This window comes from Heteronotia binoei, chromosome 15 (assembly GCF_032191835.1).
Source record: "Heteronotia binoei isolate CCM8104 ecotype False Entrance Well chromosome 15, APGP_CSIRO_Hbin_v1, whole genome shotgun sequence".
Classification (NCBI taxonomy): Eukaryota; Metazoa; Chordata; class Lepidosauria; order Squamata; family Gekkonidae; genus Heteronotia; species Heteronotia binoei.
In genome coordinates this window covers 23,521,037-23,545,161 of record NC_083237.1, presented here as the reverse complement: position 1 = coordinate 23,545,161, position 24,125 = coordinate 23,521,037, and the positions used below count along the sequence as shown (strand labels likewise).

At 49.0% G+C, this 24,125-nt stretch overlaps 1 protein-coding gene across 1 annotated transcript; it reads right to left on the bottom strand.

The window, feature by feature from the left end:
• Positions 1-433: 433 nt before the first annotated feature.
• Positions 434-23,821, bottom strand: MVP (major vault protein). Its single transcript, XM_060255448.1, has 17 exons — positions 23,751-23,821; positions 22,976-23,141; positions 20,380-20,575; positions 19,505-19,628; positions 19,292-19,423; positions 19,114-19,208; positions 16,843-17,079; positions 12,952-13,077; positions 12,703-12,861; positions 10,692-10,930; positions 7,508-7,705; positions 6,238-6,373; positions 5,325-5,536; positions 3,943-4,059; positions 3,731-3,857; positions 959-1,147; positions 434-781 (listed from the first exon to the last, which is right to left on the bottom strand). Exons 2-17 carry the CDS (start codon positions 23,095-23,097, stop codon positions 659-661), a joined length of 2,532 nt encoding a protein of 843 aa, XP_060111431.1. The 5' UTR covers positions 23,098-23,141; positions 23,751-23,821; the 3' UTR covers positions 434-658.
• Positions 23,822-24,125: the final 304 nt, after the last annotated feature.

Genomic DNA, 24,125 nt, shown 5'->3' with positions numbered 1-24,125 from the left:
CAGGATTCCTTAGTTGGAAGCCATGACAGTTTAAACAGTCCATACCCGAACACGCCCAGGATGAAGTTCAGTTGTAACCAAACAATCTGTTAGTGCCAAATGAGGTCTCCTGCAAGTGGTTGAGTTTTGCTATTCAGGGTGCAGGTGGAGTTGAGTGATGGGCCACATGTACTTGGAGGGAGTAGTTCAGGAGGACCTGTGCTCACCTGTCACTTCTCGGGGGTCATTCAGGGCCACCCTAGTGAAACTTGTAAAAAAGGACAGGAGACGGAGCAGCAGAAGTTCCCCTTGACTCAGCATTGCTGCTTTCTTGGCCTTGCCAACATTCTATGACCTCACAATATACGCACCTCCCCCTTCATCCCAGTTTTTCTCCCTCCTTTAAAACATTCCCAGAAAAAAAAGCAACCACCTGTAAAAAAGACGAGGCAAGAAATTGCAGATGACTTTATTGTAAACTATTCTTTGGCTTTCTTTAAGCAAGCAACACGAGGAGAAAAAAATACATGATTTTCATATTACAGAAGAAAACAGAATATAAGGCTCAAGTGAAGGCACATTCAAGGGCAGCCCAACTGGGAAGGAAGACTCGCCCCAGCCCCAGCAATCCCTAAGGCACTCCGAAGCCTGGTGGAGAGGTATGTATTTCCGGCACCTGTCAGGCTGTGGAAGGCTTGGGAAGGATCCCCAACAGTCCTCCGGCAGCTGTGAAAAGGTTAATCGGGGAGGAACCATCCGTGATGAGTGTGGACTGGATACCCAAGCCCTGGAGCAGTTTTGCCTGCGAGAAAGAGAAATTGAGAATCCCGTCACTGTCTCAAAAAAGCCCATCCCTCAACAACATTTCACGCTCCCCAGGACTAGAAGCCATCAGATCTGCTTGGCCCGCTCATCCCTTCACCCCTCTGCTATGGCCCTTTGCAAAAGAACCACCTCCACCTTCCCCCAGCCTTCTCACCTGCATCTCTGGCCCAGCCACAGCAATGTCACGGATGGTGCCGGCCCCCATTGCCTGGATCACAGCCTCAAATTTCTTCACTTCGACAGCAGCCAAAGCTTCAGCACGGGCCACATCCAGGTCAGTCTGAGCCTTGGAGAAGCCAAGCTCCTGTTCCCGAGCTTTAGCCAGGCGTTGTAGTTCTGATGCCTGTGAGGATTGATGGGAGAAGAGGGAGTGAGGGAGGTGGGGAGCTGTAGCTGAGTGGCGGAGCATCTGCCTAGCACCCTGGGCCCAATCTCTGGCATCTCCATCGGAAAGGATCAAGTGGTGGGTGATGGGAAAGACCTTCCCCTGAGACTGCTGCCGACCTGAGTAGACCGTACTAAACTTGATGGGCCGATAGTCTGGTTTGGTATAAGGCAACTTCACATGTTCAAGGGGTCAAAATTACAAATACAGTAGAAGGCAAAGTCAGGTACAGGACAATCTTGACAGACTGGAAAACTGGGCTAAAATAAAATTAATTTTAACAGGGATAATTGTAAAGTTCTCCATCAAGTAGGAAAAAAATCAAATGCAAAATTATAGGATAGGAGAGACTTGTCTTGGCAGTGGTATGTGTGAAAAGGATCTAGAAGTCAGGGTAGACCATATTCTGAACATGAGCCAACAGTGTGATGCAGTAGCTAAAAAGGCCAATGCGATTTTGGGCTGTATCAACAGAAGCATGGTGTCCACATCACGTGAAGTGATGGTATTGCTTTAGTCCGCTCTAGGTAGACCTCTTCTAGAGTATTGTGCTCAGTTTTGGGCACCACAATTTAAGAAAGATATAGACACGCTAGAATGCGTCTAGTGGAGGCCAACGAAGATGGTGAGGGGTCTGGAGACAAAGTCCTAAGACGAAAGGTTGAAGGATGTATGTTTAGCCTCGAGAGGAGACGACTCAGAGGTGATATGATTATCATCTTCAAGTACTTGAAGCGCTGTCATATAGAGGATAGTGCAGAATTGTTTTCTGTTGCCCCGGAAGGTCAGACCAGAACCAACAGGTTGAAATTAAATCAAAAGGCATGGAACGGGGGTCACTGGGGGTGTGTGGGAGGCAGAGGTATTTGTGAATTTCCTGTATTGTGTAGGGGGCTGGATTAGATGACCCTGGAGGTCCCTTCCAACTCTATGATTCTATGAAAATACTTTCAAATGTATCATGGGAGACACTGACTGGCATCAAACTTTAGGAAGCCCATCCAATTCAAGAACACAGAACTACATGAAGAAGACCGCAAGAGCCTTCCTGTACCCGTCAGCCCCAAAGACTGAGGAAGCTGCTGGGACCCACAGAATGTTATAAGAGTTCACTGTGCCCAGCACTGAAGCTGGTGTGATAGTCTTGACCTAAGGCGTGGGTCTTCAAAAGCTAATGAAAGGCAAGGAGTCTTTTAAGTCAGGGGAGTCGAACTCATTTGTTATGGGGGCAGGATCTGACATAAATGAGACCTTGTCAGGCCGGGCTATGTCTGTTATAAAAGTAGCTGAGATATAAACTTTATAAGGGACACCAACAAACACAATTAAAAATTTCACATCTCTCCCGTGTGATTGAGGGAACTGAGCAAAGGAAGCTCTGGCTCTTTCCCTCCTTCCCCAGGGGATGAGGAGGGGGAAGAGCCACAGCCAGAAGAAGGAAAAGGGACTTTGCTCTGTAGCTCCTGTGCAATTGAGCAAGCCTGACAAAGCAAGCTGTGACATAGAAGGAAGCAAGAGAGAGGGAGAAGAAACCAGACTTATTCGCAGGCCTGATAAGAACCCTCTGAGGCCTGATCCAGCTCCCAGGCCACACATTTGAGTCCCCTGTTTTAACAATAACATGTACAGCAATTGCATTTACACCACCTGAAGGCCACATAGCTCCAAACAGAGGAACATGCAAGAACTTTGCTTATAAACTAGGACTCACAATAGTCTCTAGTAGGAAAAAGGCACAGTTGAAAGGGAAATTAACTTGCAGAAGTCCCTGCTGCAGCAGGGGGTGATGGCCACTTGAAAAAGGAATCAGACAAATTCCTAAAGGATGGCTATTGATAGGCCTTGTATCCATGACGATGGCTAAATGGAACCTGCATTGTCAAAAGCAGCACAGTCCTGAAAACCAGTTTAGGGGGAGAGGATAACAGAGGCTTTGGCCTCTGGGCCCTACTTGTGAGCCTTTCAGAGCATCTGGTTGGCCACTGTGAGAACTGAGGATATTGGACTGGATGGATTAAGGATCAGATCCAGCGAAGTTTGTGCCCTTGACAAAACTGCTATTGAAACAGAGGCACAATTAAAAGATACTTGAGGACTGCAAAACAGAAAGGAGGAGAATAAACAAGACTTAGTGATTTGGGGAAAGGACAGCAATTACCACAAATTTTTTTTAAAGAGGATGTTGATTTCCTTCACCCTGTTTCCTAGTCTTTTTGTCTCAGCCTGAGATGGCAGAAGCAGGCACAGGCTCAGAGCTAGCAGGGTGTGGTGGTTAAGAGTGCCAGGCTATGAGTTGAGAGACCCAGGTTTGAATTCCCACTGCCATAGAAGCTTTCTGGATGACCGTGAGCCAACCACACACTTGTAGCCTAACCTACCTCACAGGGCTGTTGTGGGTAAAATGGAGAAGAGGGGACTGCTATCAGCTGCTTTGGGTCCCCCATTGGGGAGAAAAATGGGAGTATAAAAGTAAATCAGAAAAAAAGAGCTGCGCAGGAGGCAAGACCAGCAAAGGACACGAGAAGGGACAGTCAGACTCACCGTCTCAATGGCCGTGGCCTCTGCCTTGAGCCTGGCCTGCTGGACCGCACCTTCGCCCTCAATCCGGGCTGCCTCTGCTCGGGACTGGGCCTCAGCCTTGGCTGCCCCGGTGCTCTCGACCGCCGTGCTGCAGGGAGGAGAGAGAACGAGGGCGGATGCTGCCTGGTGCCGAGTGGACCCCACCTGCCCCACCAGCTTCCATCCCTCCCCACCTCAAAGCTTCCAGCTCCAGAAGCTCCTTCCGGGCCCGTTCTGCCTCAGCCTGGTCAAGGATCTTCTGCCGCTCCAAGCGTCCCCGCGCTTCTTGCTCCAGTCGCTCGGCTTCGTGCCTGGGACACAAGAGAAGAGGGGATCCAAAATTGGAGGATGGAAGCTGAAAGAGATTCCTCCATGTCTGATCACTAGAGGGTGGCCCTCAGGAGAGAGATGGGGCTGGATGGTTTTTTTGGGGGGTGGCGCTTGCAATCTCAGAGTTTGGGAAGTCAGAGAAGAGAAAATCAATAGGAGCAGACTCCGAGCAGTGCTGGAAGTTTGGAAAGCAATACTTTAATGGGGCCAAGAGACTTGGAAGCCAGACGGGGAGGGGGGGAGAGGGAGAGGGACAACTGAAGGTCAAAACATAAGACAGCTCAGCCCTTCAGTGCTGGAAAGCCTCCATACTGCAGGAGGAAAGAAAGGATTTGGATACAGCTGCAGTACTCTTAAACCCTGCCTTGCCATTTTCTTGACAGAAATCGAGCTGCCTTGGGAGGGGATGCACTACATGGGTACCTTTGTTGTTCCTGTCTTGTCTCCCCTATTGCTGGTGGGCTACAAAGGAACTAAATAAACAGCAGCAGCTTAGGGGCAGGAAAGCAATTTCTATCAGGGAAAGTGGTATGCTGCAGAACAGATCAAGTGTTCTCCAACCCAGGCCTTCATGCTGCTTTTCAGAAACTAAAGTGCAGGGCTTTTTTTTGAGCTGGAGCACACTGGAGTGCTGCCCCAGCTGGCTTGGCCAGCACTCCGGCTCAAAAAAAGGAAAGAAAGAAGGCAGAGCCGGAAAGGCAGCGATGGGGCTTCCCGGAGCCCTGCTGAGCTCCTGCTGGGCTTTTTTTTTTTTAAACAACAAAAAAAAGCCCTGTTAAAATATCAAGAAGGCCAGTTAGAGATGTTCCCCCATAACTCAACCCAAAGACCCTGAGGTTGCATAGTTCCTTTGACTTTTTATATCTGTTCTTGTAACCGATGAGAAAAAATTATTCCCACCCCCCCACCCCCCAAAAAAACTTAAGTATAGTTGTCTTGCACAATCAATGCAGGCCACGGAGCTGACATTTTATTTGGCCCAGTTTTTCCCTCCTAGTTAAAGTGCTAAGAACGCACAACTCAGGGCAGGGGGAGGATCAATTCCCAATAATTCCAGAAGGAGACTGGCTGTGTGCAATGTTCTGGGATTAGGCAGCAGAGGGAAGAGATCAGGGACACGGATGCTAATGCCAACAGAAGAGGAGAGAGGGCCACTAGAGCCCAGGGAAAAAAGTCCAAGGAACCGTCTGATTATGTGCCGTCCTTGTGGACTTGCCCCCTCTTCCCACCCAGAACAAATCCATACCGAGCCGCAGCCTCCTGAGAGTTGGTGGTAATCTCGATGGCCAGCTGGACGCTGCGCTGCAGGGCATCTCTGGTCCTCTGGTCCACGGGCTCCACGCTCTGGATGTCGATGCTGCTAATGATGAGGCCATTGGGGGCAAAGCGCAGGGAGCCTCGCAGCTTCCCTTCGGCATCAAAGCCAAACACGGCCGCGCTGATGAGGCGGTTGGAGTTCTGGGGACATTGGTTACAGTCAGTGGGCTGCCACAGATTCCAGGCGCTGCTCATTGGCGCAAACATGCCAAAGCTAATGGCGGCTTTAATGATGGCCAGCACCACTAATGCTATTTTCCGGAAAAAATGAAAAATAGTTCCCCTTCTAACAAGTTGTGTCGTGGCCAGCCCCTAACAATATTCACCGGGCAGAGTAAAGTAGCACCTTAAAGACTAACAAAATTTGTGGCAGGGGATGAGCTTTCATGAGCCACTGGTCTGACCCACTAGGCTGAGGAAGACAGATATCACCTCTCAGGGGTGCCAGACTCCAGATGAATTAAAACTGATCTCCAGACTTCAGAAATCAGTTCCTCTGGAGGAAATAGCTGCTTTTGAAGGTGGAGTGTGGGGCATTATACCCCGCTGAGGCCCCTCCCCAGGCTCCAGCATGAAATCTCCAGGAATTTCCCAACCCAGACTTGGCTACCCTGCCACTTACCCATCCATCTCCCATGTGATAAAGGCTGTTCCTCAGCTCAGAGGAATTGCCTACAAGGCCAAGCTGATGCAGAACTTCCAGTAGTATCCCCTGGCGGGGGGCACAACACTGCTGCCCACTCCCAGCTGTGCAACCTGGCCAGGACCAAGGTAGGCGAGAGTTGCCAAGCTACATTCTGCAGGAGAAGGAGGCAGAGAGAAAAGCGGAACTTGCAACTCACTTTATGGAAGTCATCAAATGTGACAGCAGCCACAGCCCCCCGGATGCGGGAGGCCAACGTCTTACAAGTATCACCTACGAAATCTGGAACACTAAAGAGGCGGGAGGCCTCAGCAGCAGCAGGGAGCTCAAAATGCCTGGGGGGGGGAAGAGAAGAATTTAAGACCCCCATGGTCACTCTCAAGCAGAACTGGTGCTTACCCAAGACCAATGTTCTCTCTAAGCTGAGTTAGCGTGAGCTAGCTCATAGGTTTTTACCCTCCAGCTCGCACATTTTTGTCTTAGCTCAGGAAAAATGGCCCCAGAGCAAACTAATTTATGCAGTAGCTCACAACCTTAATGCCAGTAGCTCACAAAGTAGAATTTTTGCTCGCAGGACTGCAAAGCTTAGAGGGCGTATTGCTTAGGACCTCTTGCACAAAGGGGCAGCCTCAGTGATTCTGGGGCTCTGAGCATCATGGCCACACCTCCATTGGAAGCCACCTGCCCGAGCCCCAAACGGGGAAGGTCCAAGCTGTGGCAGGAGTCTGCGCTTCTGCTGCTCTCCCCTGCTTTATGGGGTGGGGCTGTGAGAAGGGGCTCAGGGCAGCTGCCCCTGTTGCCCGTTGGTTAAGACCACTCTGTGGCTGCTTATGCCCCAGTCTCTATCTTTCTTGAGCAGGACTTCCAGTCATTTGGGGATGGGGCCATAGAATCCAGCAGAACACTTCATCTTCCTTGCTTATGTTGCCATTTCCAACTTCTTTGATTCCCCTGAGCCAAATTTCTTCTGCCATGCCTGCTCCCCTCCCCGCCAACTCCTCGTTACCCCCATATATTACAAATTCAATACGTTGGAATGTATAAGAAGAAAATTCTCCACCCCGAGAAGCCTCAAAGCAAGCAGCTCGCAATTGCCTTTCCCTTCCTCTCCCCACAATAGGCACCTTGTAAGGTGGGTGGGGCTGAGAGAGCTCTGAGAGAACAGAGACTTGCCTCCAAGGTCACCCAGCAGGCGTCACATGGAGGCGGGCAGGGGGGAATCAAACCCAGCTCTCCAGACTAGAGCCTACTGCTCTTAACCACTACACCATGCTGGCAGAACGAGGCATGCAGAGTATTCAAGAGTGCATAAATCTGCTTGATTTGCATACATTAACTATGATGTCATTCTTTGACAAGAGATTCTCCACCTTTCTGCACAGATTGCCACTACACCCTACCCCACTGCAGTCCCCCCTCTTATTCCCCCCCCAACGCCCAGTTGTGGTCTCTAACCTCCAGACACTCACCAGTTGTAGGCCAGCTGGAGCTGAAGGCGGGCATGGTCAGCTGTCTCAATGGTGACGATGTCAGTGCAGAAGTCAGGCCCCAGGAGGAGGCAGATGGCACGGCGGGCATGGGGCCGCTTAGGCCGCCCTCCGGACAGACTCAGAACTGTGAACTGCTCATCTGGGGCCAGAAGCACCAATTCTGGTCCAAAAACCACCCTGAAAAGAAGAGAGGCACTGACTCTTAGGCTGGAGATCCCCCCACACACACCTGCTGAACCTCCCCAGCACTTAAGATTGTCCCATGAAGCTCCTGTTACAGGTTTCATAATTAGGGTTGCCAACTCCAGCCTAGGGAATTCCTGGAAATTTGGACACATTGCCTTAGAGGGGTGGACTTGAGGAGGGATTTCACCTAAAAATCTATAATGTATCATAGAGTTTGCCCTCTGAAGCAGGGGAACTGATCTTTGTAGATAGAAGCCCAGGGCCCACCTGGAGGCTGTGCTACACAATACCAAGAGTTTTTTCTGGAAAAAGAGGTACCAGAAGTGAAGGAAATGAAGGAGAAACACATGGGTACCCCTCATGAACTTTAAATATTTTTCCACCAAGAGGTTCCAGAACTCTGTTCTGCCATGTTCCCCTGGAAAAAAAACCCTCCCAATAGGTATCATAAACCCAAATAATGAAAAGTACTATGCAGGCTGTATAGAATTATATAATGATTTTTCAAATATATGTCAAAGCATCTCATAAGATGTATTCCAATCTAACAATACAATTACAGCCCACAATAAAGAGCAGAAACCTTCACTAAACATTTCCTGCTTTTATAAATCCACAAGGAATGCTGAGTAAAGGGATAAAAACTCCCATAGTTCTTTCAGAACGTTCATTCAAAGGTTTGTCATTTTAAAGCATTCCGTCAAGGGACAATTATGGTAGTAGTCCCTAGTCCCATAAAAGGAATCGACTAATCTCTTGTTTCGTTGATCACTTCTTCCAAGAGAGACTCAACATAAAAGTGCAACATTGTCAAGATAATTCATACAGCAGTTCTCACTAACCAGCATCCATCATCTCTGGTCAGTTTGGGGTCTCTCAACCACCACCCACCACCCCAGAGCATCAGAACTCTCTCCCCAGGAGGGCTGCCAATTCCCAGTTGGGGGCAGGGGTTCTCCCAGTTTGGAGGTCCTCCCCCCACTTCTGTGTCATCAGAAAGCGGGGTGGGGGGTAGGGAAATGTCTGCTGGACACTCCATTATTCCCTATGGAGTCTGATTCCCATAGGGTATAATGGAAAATTGATCTATGGGTATTTGGGACTCTGGGGAGGCTGTTGCTTGAGGTAGAGGCACCAGATTTTCAGCATAGCATCTGGTGCCTCTCCTTAAAACACCCCCCAAGTTTCAAAAAGATCGGACCAAGGGGTTCAATTCTATGAACCCCAAAAGAAGGTGCCCCATCCATTATTTCCAGATGGAGAGAAAGCATTTAAAAGGCATGCGATCCCCTTAAATGTGATGGCCAGAACTCCCTTGGGAGTTCAATTATGCTTGTCACACCCTTGCTCTTGGCTCCACCCCCAAAGTCTACTGGCTCCACCCCTCAAAGTCTCCAGACATTTCTAGGACCTGGTAACCCTGTTCCTGGAAATGGTGGCATATGGTTGCCTCCCTCCTGGAGTCCCAGAAGCAGGGAAATTGGATTCTCACTCAGCCACTTTCTGAAAATCAGTTCTGTTCAGAAGCTTGTAGAGGCTTGTTTTAACTAGATCATCATTGAGTGTGCAATTACACCATGGTTTGGAAGCTGGAAAATAATGTTTTGGAAGCTGGAAAAAACCCTTCAAAAGCCTACACAAAACACTGGCCTCACACGAGGCCTCCATAACTGGCTTCTTCCCGCAGTGAAACAGGGCACCAATTTGAGCACGACTTAGTCATATGAGCTGCCTTCGGTGTCAGCTCTTCTCTTTGGAGCATGAGTGTACATTTTCCTAAATGCTGACGCTGAGTAACCACCACCAGCAGCTTCTCCAGGGATCTGAGACCGATAGGAAAGGTTTCCTGCCAACTGCAGGCCATAAATTCCAGGCAGCCGGAAGGGCTGGTGCTTCTTATTTCAAGGAAATCTTTCCTTCAATGTATTGCCTTTCCCTGCCCCTCCTTTCAGACTCTATCCCCTCTTTGGCCTGCTCTTCACACCCAGCACCAGGAGACAATGAGTCCTGAGGTGGCAGCGGCAGAAGACTGCAGATTTATACCCTATCCTTCTCTCTGAACCAGAGACTCTGAGCGGCTTGCAATCTCCTATATCTTCTCCCCCAACAACAGACACCCTGTGAAGGGGTGGGGCTGAGAGAGCTCTCACAGCAGCTGCCCTTTCAAGGACAACTCCTAAAAGAGCTATGGCTAACCCAATGCCATTCCAGTAGCTGCAGGTGGAGGAGTGGGGAATCAAACCAGGTTCTCCCAAACGAGAGTCCGTGCACTTTACCACTACTCCAAACTGGCTCTCCACTTCAGACCTAGGGTTGCCAACAAGTAGGAAAACACACAGTTCTGTGAATACCAGCCTCTACCAAACTCAATAAACCACTAACCAATTGTCAACATGCATGATTATTTCAAAATATTACAAATCCAGAATTCATACAAATTGCAGTTTACACAGAAACCGATCCTTACACACTCTCATAGGTAAGTACTGTGAAGCAAGAAAGTTCATAGGACTATATCCCATTGCAAATTTGGGGTTTCATTACAAGAATCATGAAAGTCTGCAAAACTGAATGAAGCACCATTGGACAGTGATTCCCCTGTAACTGGATGTCACAATCCCCCTCTGCCTCACCTCCTGCAAATTCCGCTCCTCTGGCCAGGTATTTCCTAGGCTCTCCCCACCTGGGCCCCACCCTCTGATCTGCTGCCTCAACACAGTCAAGGAAACCCATTCACTAGGGTTGCCAGCTCTAGGTTGGGGAAATAGGTTTGGGGTGGAGCCTGAGGAAGGTGGGGTTTGGGGAGGGGAGGGAGGTCAGCATGGTACAATGCCTTAGAGTCCACTCCCCAAAGCAGCCATTTTATGTAGAGGAACTGATCTTGGTCATCTAGAGATCCACTGTAATAGCAGGAAATCTCCAGGTGCCACCTGAAAGTTGGCAACCCTCCCATCCATGGTCTTGCCAGTCCTCTCACCTGGATTTACGCTCCTTGTAGTCATACACTTGCACTGCTGCATTGTGAGGGACACGATAGGTCACCACCCGGGTCTGATCACGGGGTGCCCCACTGCCCCCTTCAGAGGCTTCCCTGGAGCGATCCACAGATGGGTCCCTCCCCAAGCCCAGCAAGGCCTCTACATGGGGAGGAAGCTCCTTTTCCCACAGCTCCTCGTCCTGAGTTAGCATATAAGTGTGGCCAATCACAGCTCGGACCTGGGTGGGGGAGGGAGAGGAGAGAGAGAGAGAGAAAGACTGAGGGTTTTGCTGAGCCTCCACACCAAAAGATTGGTATACACACACACACAAAATAGGGTTCCCACGGCCAGCAAGTTACCATGACAGCCTGAAACAACTGCTTTCTCAAGGGAAGCTGTCTTTACAGTTCTCAGAGCTGACCCACTTGCGAGCCCCCACTAAAGAATTTTTTCCATTCCAGAGCACAAGTGGTCAGGTGTGTGCTGCAAGAGTCGACTGCAGAGCCAGGGTCTTGGGTGACTGCAATAAGCAAGCCATGCTGCACGCTTAGAAAACCCGCAACGTAAGAATGGCATGGACAGATCCAACGTCATGCCCATCTACTCCAGAGTTTTCCCCGGAAGTGATGTCATAGCATACGTAAAACCATGTACTCTTCCTACGTCCTGCTTCCCGAGCTCCCATTCTCTGTTGATTCCTAGAGCTACCCAATGTCACTTCCAGGTTTCCCTCAGAAATGACATGAAAGTGCTATGTGGCAAGCCCTCCTGCCATGGGGTGCCTACGGGAAGCCTCCCTCACTTGGCCTGGCAGCCCTTGCAGTAGATCATGGGACCTGCACGGACAAAAGGCATGTGGGTCAGGCAATTGAGCAAAAAGGATGATGGGATCCAACCCAGTGCATGGCTCAACAGAGAAAGCAGCAGTTCCCTCAAGCTGTTTCAGCTCTAGAAAACAGTGTGGTTAAACATTCACTTTCTTTATTCAAATTTGGTTCCTGCTTGGTTGTTGGTTTTTTTAAAAAAGCCATGACAGAGCTCTAAACACAGAACTCCAACAAAATTAAACAAGTGTCCCACGGTACCTTAAATGAGAGGTCCCCAACATTTCCGAGCTGCAGGCACCTTTGGAATTCTGACACAGTATGGTTGGCGCAGCCACAAAATGGCTGCCAAGAGGAGGTGGAGCCAGCCATAAAATGGCTGCCACAGCTTCCCTCCAGTCACAGATCCTTGAGCTGTAGTGGCAGCTGCTGCCAAAACATCTTTCAAAATCTGCAAAGCCAATAAAATCTTCAGTGACCAATCAGAAGCCCTGCTGGGCTAAAGGCCCACCTAACCCCACCCTCTTTCTAAAAACATTTGGCAGGCCCCAGGAAAGATGCTGGTGGGCTCCATGTCATCCATGTTGAGAAACTCCTCCCTCAACTAACTTTATTCCAGCATAAGCTTTCAAGAGTCAGACCACACTTCATCAGATGCATGGAGTGCCTGTCTGATGTATGTCAGCTTAGACTTAAAGAATTCAAGATCTGCCAGCATCTTGCCTAGTTTGACCTGGGAAGTTCCTGACTAGAAACCACACTCTACTTTTCACAGATCTAAGTGGGCATACTTACAGTCGGGTCAGGGAAGCTCTGACTCTTTGGATTGGAGCTACCAGCTGTTCTACTGACAAGAAAAAGCTACTGTGCCAGGGACTCAACAAAGCAGTAGACAAGTGCACCTTTAAGACCAACTAAGTTGTCTACTGCTTTGTTCTATTGCTTCAGACCAACAGGGCTGCCTACTGGGATCTGTGCCAGGGATTGCCAGACTCAACATGCAGAAAAATGACACAAGATGTGGTCTGTGAGAAGAAAAAGTGGGAGAGATCAGCTGGAAAGAACTGTCAGGATCCAACTTTTGTTAGAGGTGTCCTTGGAAGTCTTTTTTTCATTCCCAAAAGTGTTTCTGCTGCACAGGATGAGAGCCATGCCACCAAGTGGCTGCACCACCTGCTCTGCTCACCTTCCCAGTCTTGATATCCCGCACGTAAATGCCCTCATTCTCTGCCAGCGGGATGGCATGGCGCCGTTCCAGCACTTCCACCTCTGCAGGTGGCACATACTCCAGAGGCCCCTGGATCAGCCAGCGGTCACCTGGTTTGCGAGTCACTTCCTCCCCATCCTAAGGAGGCAAAGAGAGAAATATTCCAGTGCTTTCCTGGGAGAGCTCACCTTTCCCCCTTCCCCACCCAACGTAGCCCTCAGGTCTAACCTCGTTCTCGTCTTCAAAGGGTCGAAGCGCACGGAGCAAGAGCCCCTCATCTTCCGAGAGGATATAAGTGTCCTGGATCCCTTTCTCCAGCCATTCTCCAGGCTGCAGGAACAATGACATCTCCCCCTGCAAAGCAGATGTGAGAAACACACAAGTGAGGCTCAAGACGTTAGCCTGGGAGAGTGTGTCTGTATTTTGGCATTTTGAAATTCTGCATTTCTCCTGGTTCCCTCTTCCTTATGTTCATTGACTTGCTCTATATGTGCGCCAATATTCTCTCTAAACTGAGTTAGTGTGAGCTAGCTCACAGTATTTTAGTCTCTAGCTCACACATTTTCTTGGCTCAAGAAAACTGGCCCCAGAACTCACAAATTTCATGCCAATAGCTCATGAAGTAGCATTTTTGCTCACAAGACTCTATAGCTTAGAGGGAGTATTGATGTGTGCATATATGCCCCTACAAGGGACATGGACCCAAAATAGCTATTAACAAACAGCCTGTTTGAATGTAGTCATTCAAACAGTCCCTTCCCATCTAGGAGACCCAGGGCCATAAACATAAGCAAGCACTTCCAGTCAGGAAAAACAATTAACTGGACACCTTGGAAAGCCCCTGGGATCTTCCCTGAGCTATGCACTCTGGGTACCTGAAATATTCATACCTCTCCTTTCTGCTACCAGGTTGGCATATGACCACAATGAAATATAAGCTATCCGAAAGAGGCAGTGCAAAAACATAACAACCACAAGATAGCAAGGTGTATGCACACACAACCCATCAACTGTTCAAGAAAATAAGACATGGCATGTAAAAAAACCCATAAACGGTGCCAAATGAATATTTGAGACTGGCTGGGTGCCACCACAGAAAAAGGCCCTGTCTCCAGTCATCGCCAACCGTGGAACCAAAAGGCAGCAAAAGCAGGACCTCAGAAGTTCTTTCAGATTGACATAAAATTCTTGTATTGTTATGCTTTAATTTCATAACCTATTTTGAGCATTTCTTTTTAAATGAAAAGCACAGCCCAGAACTCATCTAAATAAATAATATCCCTCTCTTCAATATAACCACAATACAGGCTGAGTACAGACAACACTTTCAGAACATTCTCAAACAGTTCTTTCGCCTCAGAGGTACAGCCTCTCTTTGGCTCCACGGAGAAATGCCAGTTAGAACTGTGTTCACAGATTGCAAGAGCACAGCAGAGGGGCAGTGTTGTGAGGGGCAGATGAGGGTCTCCCTCCACTGATTGTGCATGGAAAGGAAGGGATGTTTTCAGGGGCCAAATTCTGGAGGCAAATCCAAGAGCCATCTGCTAAGCAAGGAACTGACAATCTGGGACAAGGCCAGCAGGTGCCAGGGTTTCCTCCAGGGCCCACTGCCACTGACCCCTGCCCACCCACCCACATTCTCTGCTACCTGCCTTCCCTTCCGTCCCCCCACCCTTGCTCACAGGCCCTCCACCTGCTATGCTCCTGGCTGCCCAGGAAAGAGGGTGCAGGTGGTGCGAGTGGCGCTCTGCACAGTCACAGCAGTGCCATTCCCAGCCATGTCCACTGCCCAGCACCAGGGCTTTTTTTGGTAGCAGGAACTCCTTTCTATATTAGGTCACACACCCCTGATGTAGCCAATCCTTCTAGAGCTTACAGTAGGCCCTGTAAGAAGAGCCCTGTAAGCTCTTGGAGGATTGACTACATCAGGGGTGTGTGGCCTAATATGCAAAGGCGTTCCTGCTACAAAAAAAATCCCTGCCTAGCACTACCGAGGAATGGGCATGTTGGTGGCTGCAAGCACAGGTGGTGGGAGAGGCCAAGAGCAGACAGGCAGGAGCATGCAACAAAAAGGTGGTGGTATGTGGGAACAAAGAATGGAGAATGTAAGCAAGGGTCCTGGTGGTGGGCACAGGAGGGGAGGAGGGTCTCCTGAGCACTGTCTGCCCAAAGTTCCTAGAACCAGACCAGCTCTGGAACATACAGGGCTCACTTGAAATCTTTGCCTCTGGCACACGGACAAAAAATATACAGGGTTAGCTGATAACATACATCTCCCTGTAATGCTGCATTTCTGGGATTCCACTTCCATAGCTGGACAGAGATAAACCCTTAATCGCAGAAGGTACACCTACCAACATTAGAGACCCAAACATCACCAGCGAGCAAAAGGCAGGGCAAGAAGCAGCCCAGCGGGGCTCTGTGGAGACTGAATCCAGCTCCAGCTGACGCCCCCTCCCCCACCAGCTTCCAACAGCATTCAACAGGGCCATCCAGAAGGAAAGCAGGAAGCAGCTGGGCACCCCTCCAGGGTGCCCGGGGCCAGCCCCAGCTGGGAGCCCTCCTGCCTCTGGCTTCCAAATGCCATTAAAGTGAGTGTAGGAGGTAGCCCCCCCACCTTCCAGGGCCTCCCTCAAGAGCCTTTATGTGTTTTGGCAACCTGTGCATTGTTTAACATTTTGCCATGGACTGATTTTGAGAACACTTCACGTTTAAAAAACAGTGTGTTTGTAAAAGCACACAAGGGACATGGAAAGGCTAGTGGTGGCAGCCAAGGAAGAACATAAGAGAAGCCGTGTTAGATCAGGCCAGTGGCCCTTCCAGTTCAACACTCTGTGTCGCACAGTGGCCAAAAAACCCCAGGAACCATCAGGAGGTCCATCTGTGGGGCCAGGACACTAGAAGCCCGCTCACTGGTCCTCCCCACCCAAACCCCAAGAATGCAGAGAAACACTTGCCCCAGGCAGAGAAGGGTGTCAAGGGTAGTGGCGACAGCTGCCTTCGGTCAGCGGAAAGAGAGGAGACTCAATGACAGACCGCTTTCAGCAGGCAGGGACACGGGGCAGCTGTTCTGCCCTAAGAGAGGCCTTTGGAAATCCAGCAATGGCACGCATGAAGGAGGCTTGGAGGGGGCAGGGGGGGTTACGGGCAGCAGGTGGGGGCTCCAAGGATCCTACCCCAAGCCTGAAGGGTGTTTTGGGGATGCAGAGATGATGGCTTGGACCCCTCAAGTAGGTAAGGAATTTCACCCTCCAATATGGCTGAGCAAAATGCTCCAATGCTAAGGAAGACATTACAATAAATGTGGCATGAACTCATCCAGCAGCTGTGCATTACAACTGGCACTAAGGTTTACATACCTGTGGGAAAGATCCAGTTGCCACATGCACAAAATAATGGCACCCCTTCCTCCAGTAAAATGGAGACCTTGTTCTGGGTGCAAGTGTAGCCCATCTCCACACAGATGGGAATAGATGCATCGTCTACAAGACCGCTTTTCTTTTTTGGTATTTTGTATGTGCATGTGCCTGCGTGTGCACAACTGAGAGTCATGGTCACCTCTGGTGACTGACCTGTACCGGGGGCCTGGAGCATATGCAGAGAGGTGACTGAATAGAGCCTGCCCAAGCCTCCTGACTGCTGGTATTCCAAGGAGGTCTCCCTTCCAAGCACTCAGGCTACAAGACTGCCTTTCAAATGGTGTTCTGTGGATCCTTAGAGAAGGACTGGCAGTGGCAGAGAAGCTCTCCCAACAGGGGGCTTGCCTGCCACTACAAATCATCTCCTGAAGACACAGCCATAACAGACCATGTCTCGGCAAGATCCCTTTGCATGAATTAATGACACACCTAGAATATGCTCCAGACTCCTTGGCAATGCAAAGAACTCTATGGCTGACCTGTTAAGGCAGACAGAATTCCTGGATGAAGAACCAGGGTGCTACAGAAGCTGCTAACAGTATCTCCCAGGCCTGCTGCCAAACATATGTAAATGAAGGCACCAGGGAAGTGTAAGTAGATCTACTAGAATGGTGGGGATAAGATTGCTGTGACACTTTTGGCAGCTCAGCCAGGGTGCCCAGCCAGCCTGCTGCACACCTGGGCCCGGGCACAGACCTACCTTGATCACCTTCTTCTGCCCGAGTTGTGGCTTGCCGTTGGAGTCCACCGGGTCACAAACCACACAGTACTGGCAGCTGTTCAGGGTGGTGATGTCAACAATGCCCAGCACTTCCTCGTAAACATCGGGGATGTGGGCCTCCGTGTCAGCCATGGTGACCAGCCACTCTTCCCCCGTCTTCCTCGCCACTCCCCGGGAGTCCTTGAATGTCTTGGTGGCCCGGAGATGTAGCGCTTTCTTCGAGGAAGAGATATGGCAAAGGAAGGATGTTAAAGCGCAGGAACCCCCCTACTGAGGTTCTTCCTCAGAGAGTCAAACATTCAATCTGCAGGATCCTTGCAATGCACAGACTGGAAATCGCTGCTACAACACAGAGATCTTCAGTGAGCGCTCATGACAGCAGCATGTTCAGAGACCTTTGCAAACACCAGGCTCCATGCAAGAGCACTGGTTATAAAGAGGTCACTTCTGGGGATCCAAATGTTGGCAAGTATCCTGTATGAAGAACTCCATCTCAAGATGAAGGCTGACCTAGGCCCAGTGGAAGCTGCTGGGACTTTTCTTCCAACCCACCTCCTCGCTGGAAAAAGGAACTGCCATTTGCCCAGGGATGGCTAAGGCAAGGGGAAGGGCACCTTCCTCACCACCCAAAGGCTACAAAAGAGTTCCCATCTGTCCATTCAAATAAGAACACCTTTCTATAAATCACAAGGAAGATCAGCCTTGACCCCCAACAGGATACGAACAAACATTCCCTTTGTTCAGGCTGGCAGCTTCAGATCTCCCTCTTCTGCCTTTACCATCCCCTCCTCTTACATATTGTTATCTTTCTAGTTTGTTAAGTCTGAGGGAAAAAGCCCACATTTCTTTACTATTTATTTGTAGTCCCCCTTTCTCACTGAGACTCAAGGCAGCTTGCAAAACGCAGCAGGAACAGCATGAGACATCAAATGGGAATGCAACGTTAGAAGGGAATGGAACAAGATCAGATTAAGATTCAGCATAAGAAATGCAAAAACCAAATGACAGAAATTAGAAAACAAGGCAGTAAAAACAAGACATGAATACAATAAACAGTCCCATAAACTATAACCCATGCCCCTTTGTAACAGGATTCGCCCAAACGATTCCATTTTACGACAGTCTATTCCCTTTACAAAAATGTTAATGCAGCAAAATAAAACGTGAGCCCAGTGGCATTTATTCCACAGTAAGGTTTTAAGAGTCAGAGCTCATTAGACACATAAAGCACACATTCCTCTATATACAGAGTTGGATACAATCAGCTTTTCTGCTGGTGAAGAACTAAGGAGAGATTCACTTTGACCTCTCAAAAAAATAAAAAGAGGCTATGCTGGGGATCATAAACAACAGCCATATGGGAAAAGATCTGTAGTGTGGAGAGAAACTGGGAGACTGAATGAAAAAACTGGCTGGATCTAATCTACACAGGAGAGGACTGATGGGTGGGGGGAAACGTTACAAAAAATGGCTGGTATAAAAACCTTGATCCAATCCAAAGAGTTTATAGTGCAATTGTAAACAGAGTTACGCCCTTATAAATGCAGTAGGCTTAGAAGGGTACAAGTCTATTTAGGTTTGCACTGTAAGAGTAGGTGGGAGCAAAACTGTTCAATAGGCAAAGTAGAATTAACACAGAATTTTGCAAATGAATTGGGTATATAAACTAATTGTTGCAATGGACTAAAATGTCAGTGTAACGGATGAAGTGCACTCTGACTTACAAAAGCTTATGCTGAAATAAGTTCAGTAAGTCTCAAAAGATGTCACCAGATTCCTGTTTTATTTTACTGCTACAGACTAGCATGGCTACTCACCTTGAATTTACTTGTATGTTGCTTTAGGAAAGAAAGAAGTTATTCCCAACTTGCCAATGTGCAATCAATTATAAGCAGAGCAGCCAAGGAGTCCGAAGTGCTCAGACAACATTTCATAGTTTTGTAATTTGAGGACTGAATTATAGATTCATCGTATGGGATTAAGTATTATGATTTATTAATATTTTGTTAATGGTTTTATTCCAATGTAGATTTACCAATATTTTGATTTAGCTTTGTTGTATTATCCCTTTTTTGTATTCTTCCTCACTTGGGATTATGAAGCAATAACCAAACTGATGTTTTGGTAATTCCTGTAACTTATTTTGTTTATATTAATAAAATTGATTTTAAAAAAAGAAGAGTCCCCTGGGACACTCCCTAAAGAGGACTTCTTCCACCCGCCACTAGAGGCAGCAAACAAGACGCTCACCTTCTCCGTCAGCACGACAGCATCCACAATGTCAACCACTTCCTCAAAGACTCCAGGCAAATAAGCTCCAACCCGTTTGACCAGCCACTCCTCACCTGCCAAGAAAAGGGAAAGAGGAGGATCTATCAGAGACAGAAAAAGAGCCCTCTGGCGGCTGTGGAAGAGACAGAGACGGTACCTGTCACACGTCTGTTTCCTTCTCTGTCGACACACTCCTTGCGGGCCTGAAGTTTTATGGCTTGGTTGGACCGAATGATGGTAGCCTGGATGGTCTGCACAACCTCGGCCTCTTTGCGGGGGATGTAGGTGCCTGTGAACAAAAGAGGCACGTGATGAGAGCAGACCAGGCCTCCAATCGCACTGGGCAGAAAAGGAACTGATCGCTGCCTACCAGGTCCTTCAAAGAGCCATTCGTCACCAGCAATGTGTTTCCCATCCCGGTCATCTTCAAAGTCCAGAAGAGCTCTGAGATGGAGGGCCGTATTAGCCAAGACGATCTGCAGAGGTGTAACGCTCTAGAGAGGGAGAGTGGTGGAGATGTCAGGCAAAGGAGGTCCTGGAGGCAGCAATCCCAGGAGTCCACTCCAGTGGACAACCAGAAATCTCTAGGCACACACAGGCCGACAGGGCTAGCCCTGCCACTAGGCGAACTAGATGATTGCCTAGGGTGCCAGCCTTCTGGGGGTGCCAAACTGGGTGCCCCCATGTGACTTGATGACTATCAATGCGGGAAGGACACCAGACGTTAGCCTTGCCTAGACTGCCAGACAGTCTAGGGCCACCCTGGCAAGTCAGCATGGTGCAAGGACCCTGCAGTTGTACAGAGCTTTTTCAAGCTTATACCATGAATAAAACTTTGTTAGTCTTAAACAGAGGTGGACAAACTGCGGCTCAGGAGTCACATGTGGATTTTTCACATATATTGTATGGCTCTTGAAGCCCCCACTGCCCAAATCAGCCAGCTTGGAGAAAGCATTTAAAGTTTGTTTATTTATTTATTTTTATTTATTTATTTTATTATATTTATATCCCACCCTCCCCTGATGGGCTCAGGGCGACTTTCTTTAAGTTAATGTTGCTTTCTTTCCACCTCCACCTCCCAATCTATTTGCTTTCCTGCCTACCTGCCTTCCAACATCTGACATTCATGTCTTGTGGTTCTCAAACATTTGACATTTATTCTATGTGGCTCTTACATTAAGCAAGGTTGACCACACCTGATCTTAAGTTCTTAACGGTCCCACTGAACTCAAACTCTACCCTTACCTGTTGTAGCTCCTCTCCTGGATACAAAGGGAAAGGGTCCTGGGCCAGTCGGATCTCCAGGTCAGCATGTCTGAGTCGCACTTGCCCCACCGCATCGAACTGGACTGCGTTATCCTCTCCCCAAACCACCGGATTGACGATGATACAGTAATGGCGTGGAGGGACCATCACCATCTTCTTGGGGGTAAAGACAATCCTGAAAAGGGAGGGAAAATGAACAAAGGTGCAACTAGTTTCTCAGGCTTGTAGATTCCCTTTAGCTGGGAGAAGTAGATCTTAGCTCCAGGGCAGTAGATCTCTACCAGGGTGGATTTATGTCCTTCCTGAGAAGTCCTGAAAACACTGGTAGTAAAGTGCTTTTCTCTAAGACAGGGATCCCCAACCCCTGGGCCGTGGACCAGTCCTGGTCTGTAGCTGTTAGCTACCGGGCCTTGAGTTGTATAATTATTTCATTATATATTACAATATAGTAATAGTAATAAGAAGACAATGACATTGGATTTATATCCTGCCTGTACTTCGATTCTCAGAGTGGCTCACAATCTCCTTTATCTTCCTTCCCCACAACAGACACCCTGTGAGGTGGGTGGGGCTGAGAGAGTCTCCCAGAAGCTGCCCTTTCAAGAACAACTCTGCGAAGAGCTATGGCTGATCCAAGGCCATTCCAGCAGCTGCAAGTGAAGGCGTGGGAAATCAAACCTGGTTCTCCCAGATAAGAGTCAGCACACTTAACCATTATACCAAACTAACAGAAATAATGTGCACAATTGTATCTTTCTGAAACTATCATCCCCGCCCCCCCCCCCCCGTCCGTGAAAAAATTGTCTTCCACAAAACCGGTCCCTGGTGCCGAAAAGGTTGGGGACCTTTGCTCTAAGACAGTCTTTCTCTGTTGGTTGGGACCCAAAATGACCCATGCCTCTACAAGTGGGTCATGGGCCAATCCTCACTAATGGCCACTCCCTGCCCTTTCCATTGCCCTTCACTGGTTTTGGAAACCAAAATCTGGCCCTGGAAACAGTATCATCATGTCATACATTAACTAGTATTTTTTTCTTCTTCACTGCATATATTGCTGTTCGAGTAAGAAGTGTCCCGCCAGTTACTAGAGTGAGCTTCTGAGAATCTGAGGTGGGATTAGAGGTAGTCAAAAGCTGGAAGGTAAACCTCCATATGCACAGGCTGTGCGTGTTGAAATGCAGCTTGCTTGGGGTTCATAGTATGGCCGGCCGCACCCTTTTGTGCAATGTTTATTGGATGTTATGCAATGTTTATTGGACAGCCGCTGCAGAAAAAGGAATGCTGAACCAGACAGGTGCTAAGATCATAGTTTGCCCAGGAAACATTCAGCCAGCCCTGGCTGGGTCACCACACCAGGTAAATCTGGACCTTTGTTTCACCTTACCAGTAAGTCTGGGAACTGCTGCTCTAGGAAACTCCTGCTAAGAAGCTACAGGGGTGCAGGTGTAGCCGTTAGGGTGGTAAACTAGAATCTGGGAGATCAAGATTCAAAACCCCACTCTGCCACGAATCCCAGCCGAGTAACTCTCTGCCTAGCCTACCTCACAGGGTTGGTGTGAGGAAAAATACAAGAGGGGAGGGACCACGCATAGCCATCCACAATGCTTGGGAGGGAAAGGTGGGATTAAAAAAATGTACTGAATAAATATCAGCACTGTGAAGATAGTTTCAAGGAGGGAAAACCTGGTCAGAAGGAATGCATGCTCAAGAAATAAAAAGAAGAAAGAGAAGGTGCATTTGGCCATGGGAGAAAACTTCCAGGCAAGAGCAGTAACAGTGTCCTGGCTTCCCTTTGCTCTCTACTAGCCATGGGGCAAAGGGCCCAAAATTAGGCTGAGGCTCAGACCCTGCTGGGCATCCATTGCACTTCTCTAGGGTTGCCAGCCTCCAGATGGGGTCTGGATATCTCTCGCTTTTACAACTGATCTCCAAGGGACAGAGATAAGCTCCCCTGGAGAAAATGGCTGCTTTGAAGGGTGGATTCTAGTCTACAGCATTGTACCATTCTGAGCCCCCCCCCGCTGTTTTTTTGAGCAGGAACACAGTTCCGGCTGGCTTGGCATGGAGTGTGTGCCCTAACATGCAAACAAGTTCCTGTTTGACTTTTTCCATAAAAAACCCCTCCGTGAAAAAATGGTGACATCTGAGGGTGTGGCTGAATATGCAAATGAGTTCCTGCTAGGCCTTTTCTGCAAAAAAGCCCTGCTGAAGCCCCTCCCCAAACCCCACCCTGTCCCAGACCCACCCCCAAAGTCTCCAGGTATTTCCCAACTCAGACCTAGCAACATAGAGATACCATACTCCAGTTGGGACCTGGGAATCCCCTGGAATTACAACTAATTCAGACTACAGAGATCAGTGTCCCTGGAGAAAATGGATGCTCTGGAGGGTGGGCTTTATGGCACTGTACCCCACTGAGGTCCCTGTCCTTCCCAGGCTCCAACCCCAGATCTTCAAGTTTCCCAGCCTGGAGTTGGGAACCCATCCCCTGCTGACAGCCATGGGGGCCTGGCAACCCTATTTGCAAGGCTTCCTCTGGGTCCCCACCCTTCAGGCCCCCTCCCCTCCCGCTCACCTTTCATTGTCCTGCCGTATATAGGTCTTGGGACCCATTTCCACTCGAGTCACATTCGAGTTCTGGTCCAAGACGTGGATGTAGTGATAGGGTGGGATCCGGATTATAGATTCAGCTGCCATTTTGTCTCCAGAGGAGGAAGAGAGTCACGCAAATGTTCAGAACTCTGAAAACACGGGGAAGAGGTCACCGCTGGAGGAGGGCTTTCTCTGACTCATCCTCCTTCCCCACCCCCGACAACCGGCAGGGCCAGAACTAGAATGAAATCTGTTGACACCTTTTGTATCTACCACTGGCAACTATTTGCGCCTTTTTACACTTGAGCCTTCAACAAACAGAGCAAACCAATCGGGCAGGTTGAGTTTTAACCAGAAGCTAATCCGGCCCACGCCCCATAGCGGCTAGGCAAAGGCCCCACCCAATCCCACACTGCAGAATCAGGATATCGGAGGCAATGGCAAGGAAACTTGTGGCTAGTAGCCCAGCCCATGAGGACTACGCGCATTAAAGGTTTAGAACAGTGAGGATCCCCTGCCGGCAGGCCCACATTTTGCGGGAAAGTGCAAAAATCACAGCCTTCGAGAAAGGGAAATGGACCTCGATCTCTGACGCAGGAAAACCACGACTACATTTCTCAGTGTTGTACTAAAATCCTTCCCTCTCTCCCCCGCCCCCCTTGCAACTCCTTGCAAATCTGAGCTCTCCGGGTTTTCTCGATCGCTTGCGCATCTTCCACAATCAGAGGATGAAAAGGGTCTGAGGGTCGAGGACTCACTGGATTGTCCGTTCCGATCGAGGAAAGGGGTCGGTCGCTGATCAACGGAAGGGAAAACTTACCAGGCAGGCAGCTTGTTGAGGTTTTTTGAAGAGTTAAATAGGCTGCCAGGGAAAACCCCAGCAGCGCACAGTTCCTGGCAGAGGAGGAGCGAAATCGAGAGTGGCGGGGAGGCTGTTAAAGTGAAAAGGGTTGGCGAAAAAGGGATCGCGCCGCTTAAAAGACGGGTGGGGTTATCAAACCAGGGACAAATCATCCGCCCCCAAGTCTGGAAGAGGAGCTGGTTATTACGTGTATTTTTAGAGCGCCTTCGCAGCCGTCGCAGGAGGTGGTGTGGTTAAACTAGCATAATGGCATGCCCCCTCCTCCTTATGA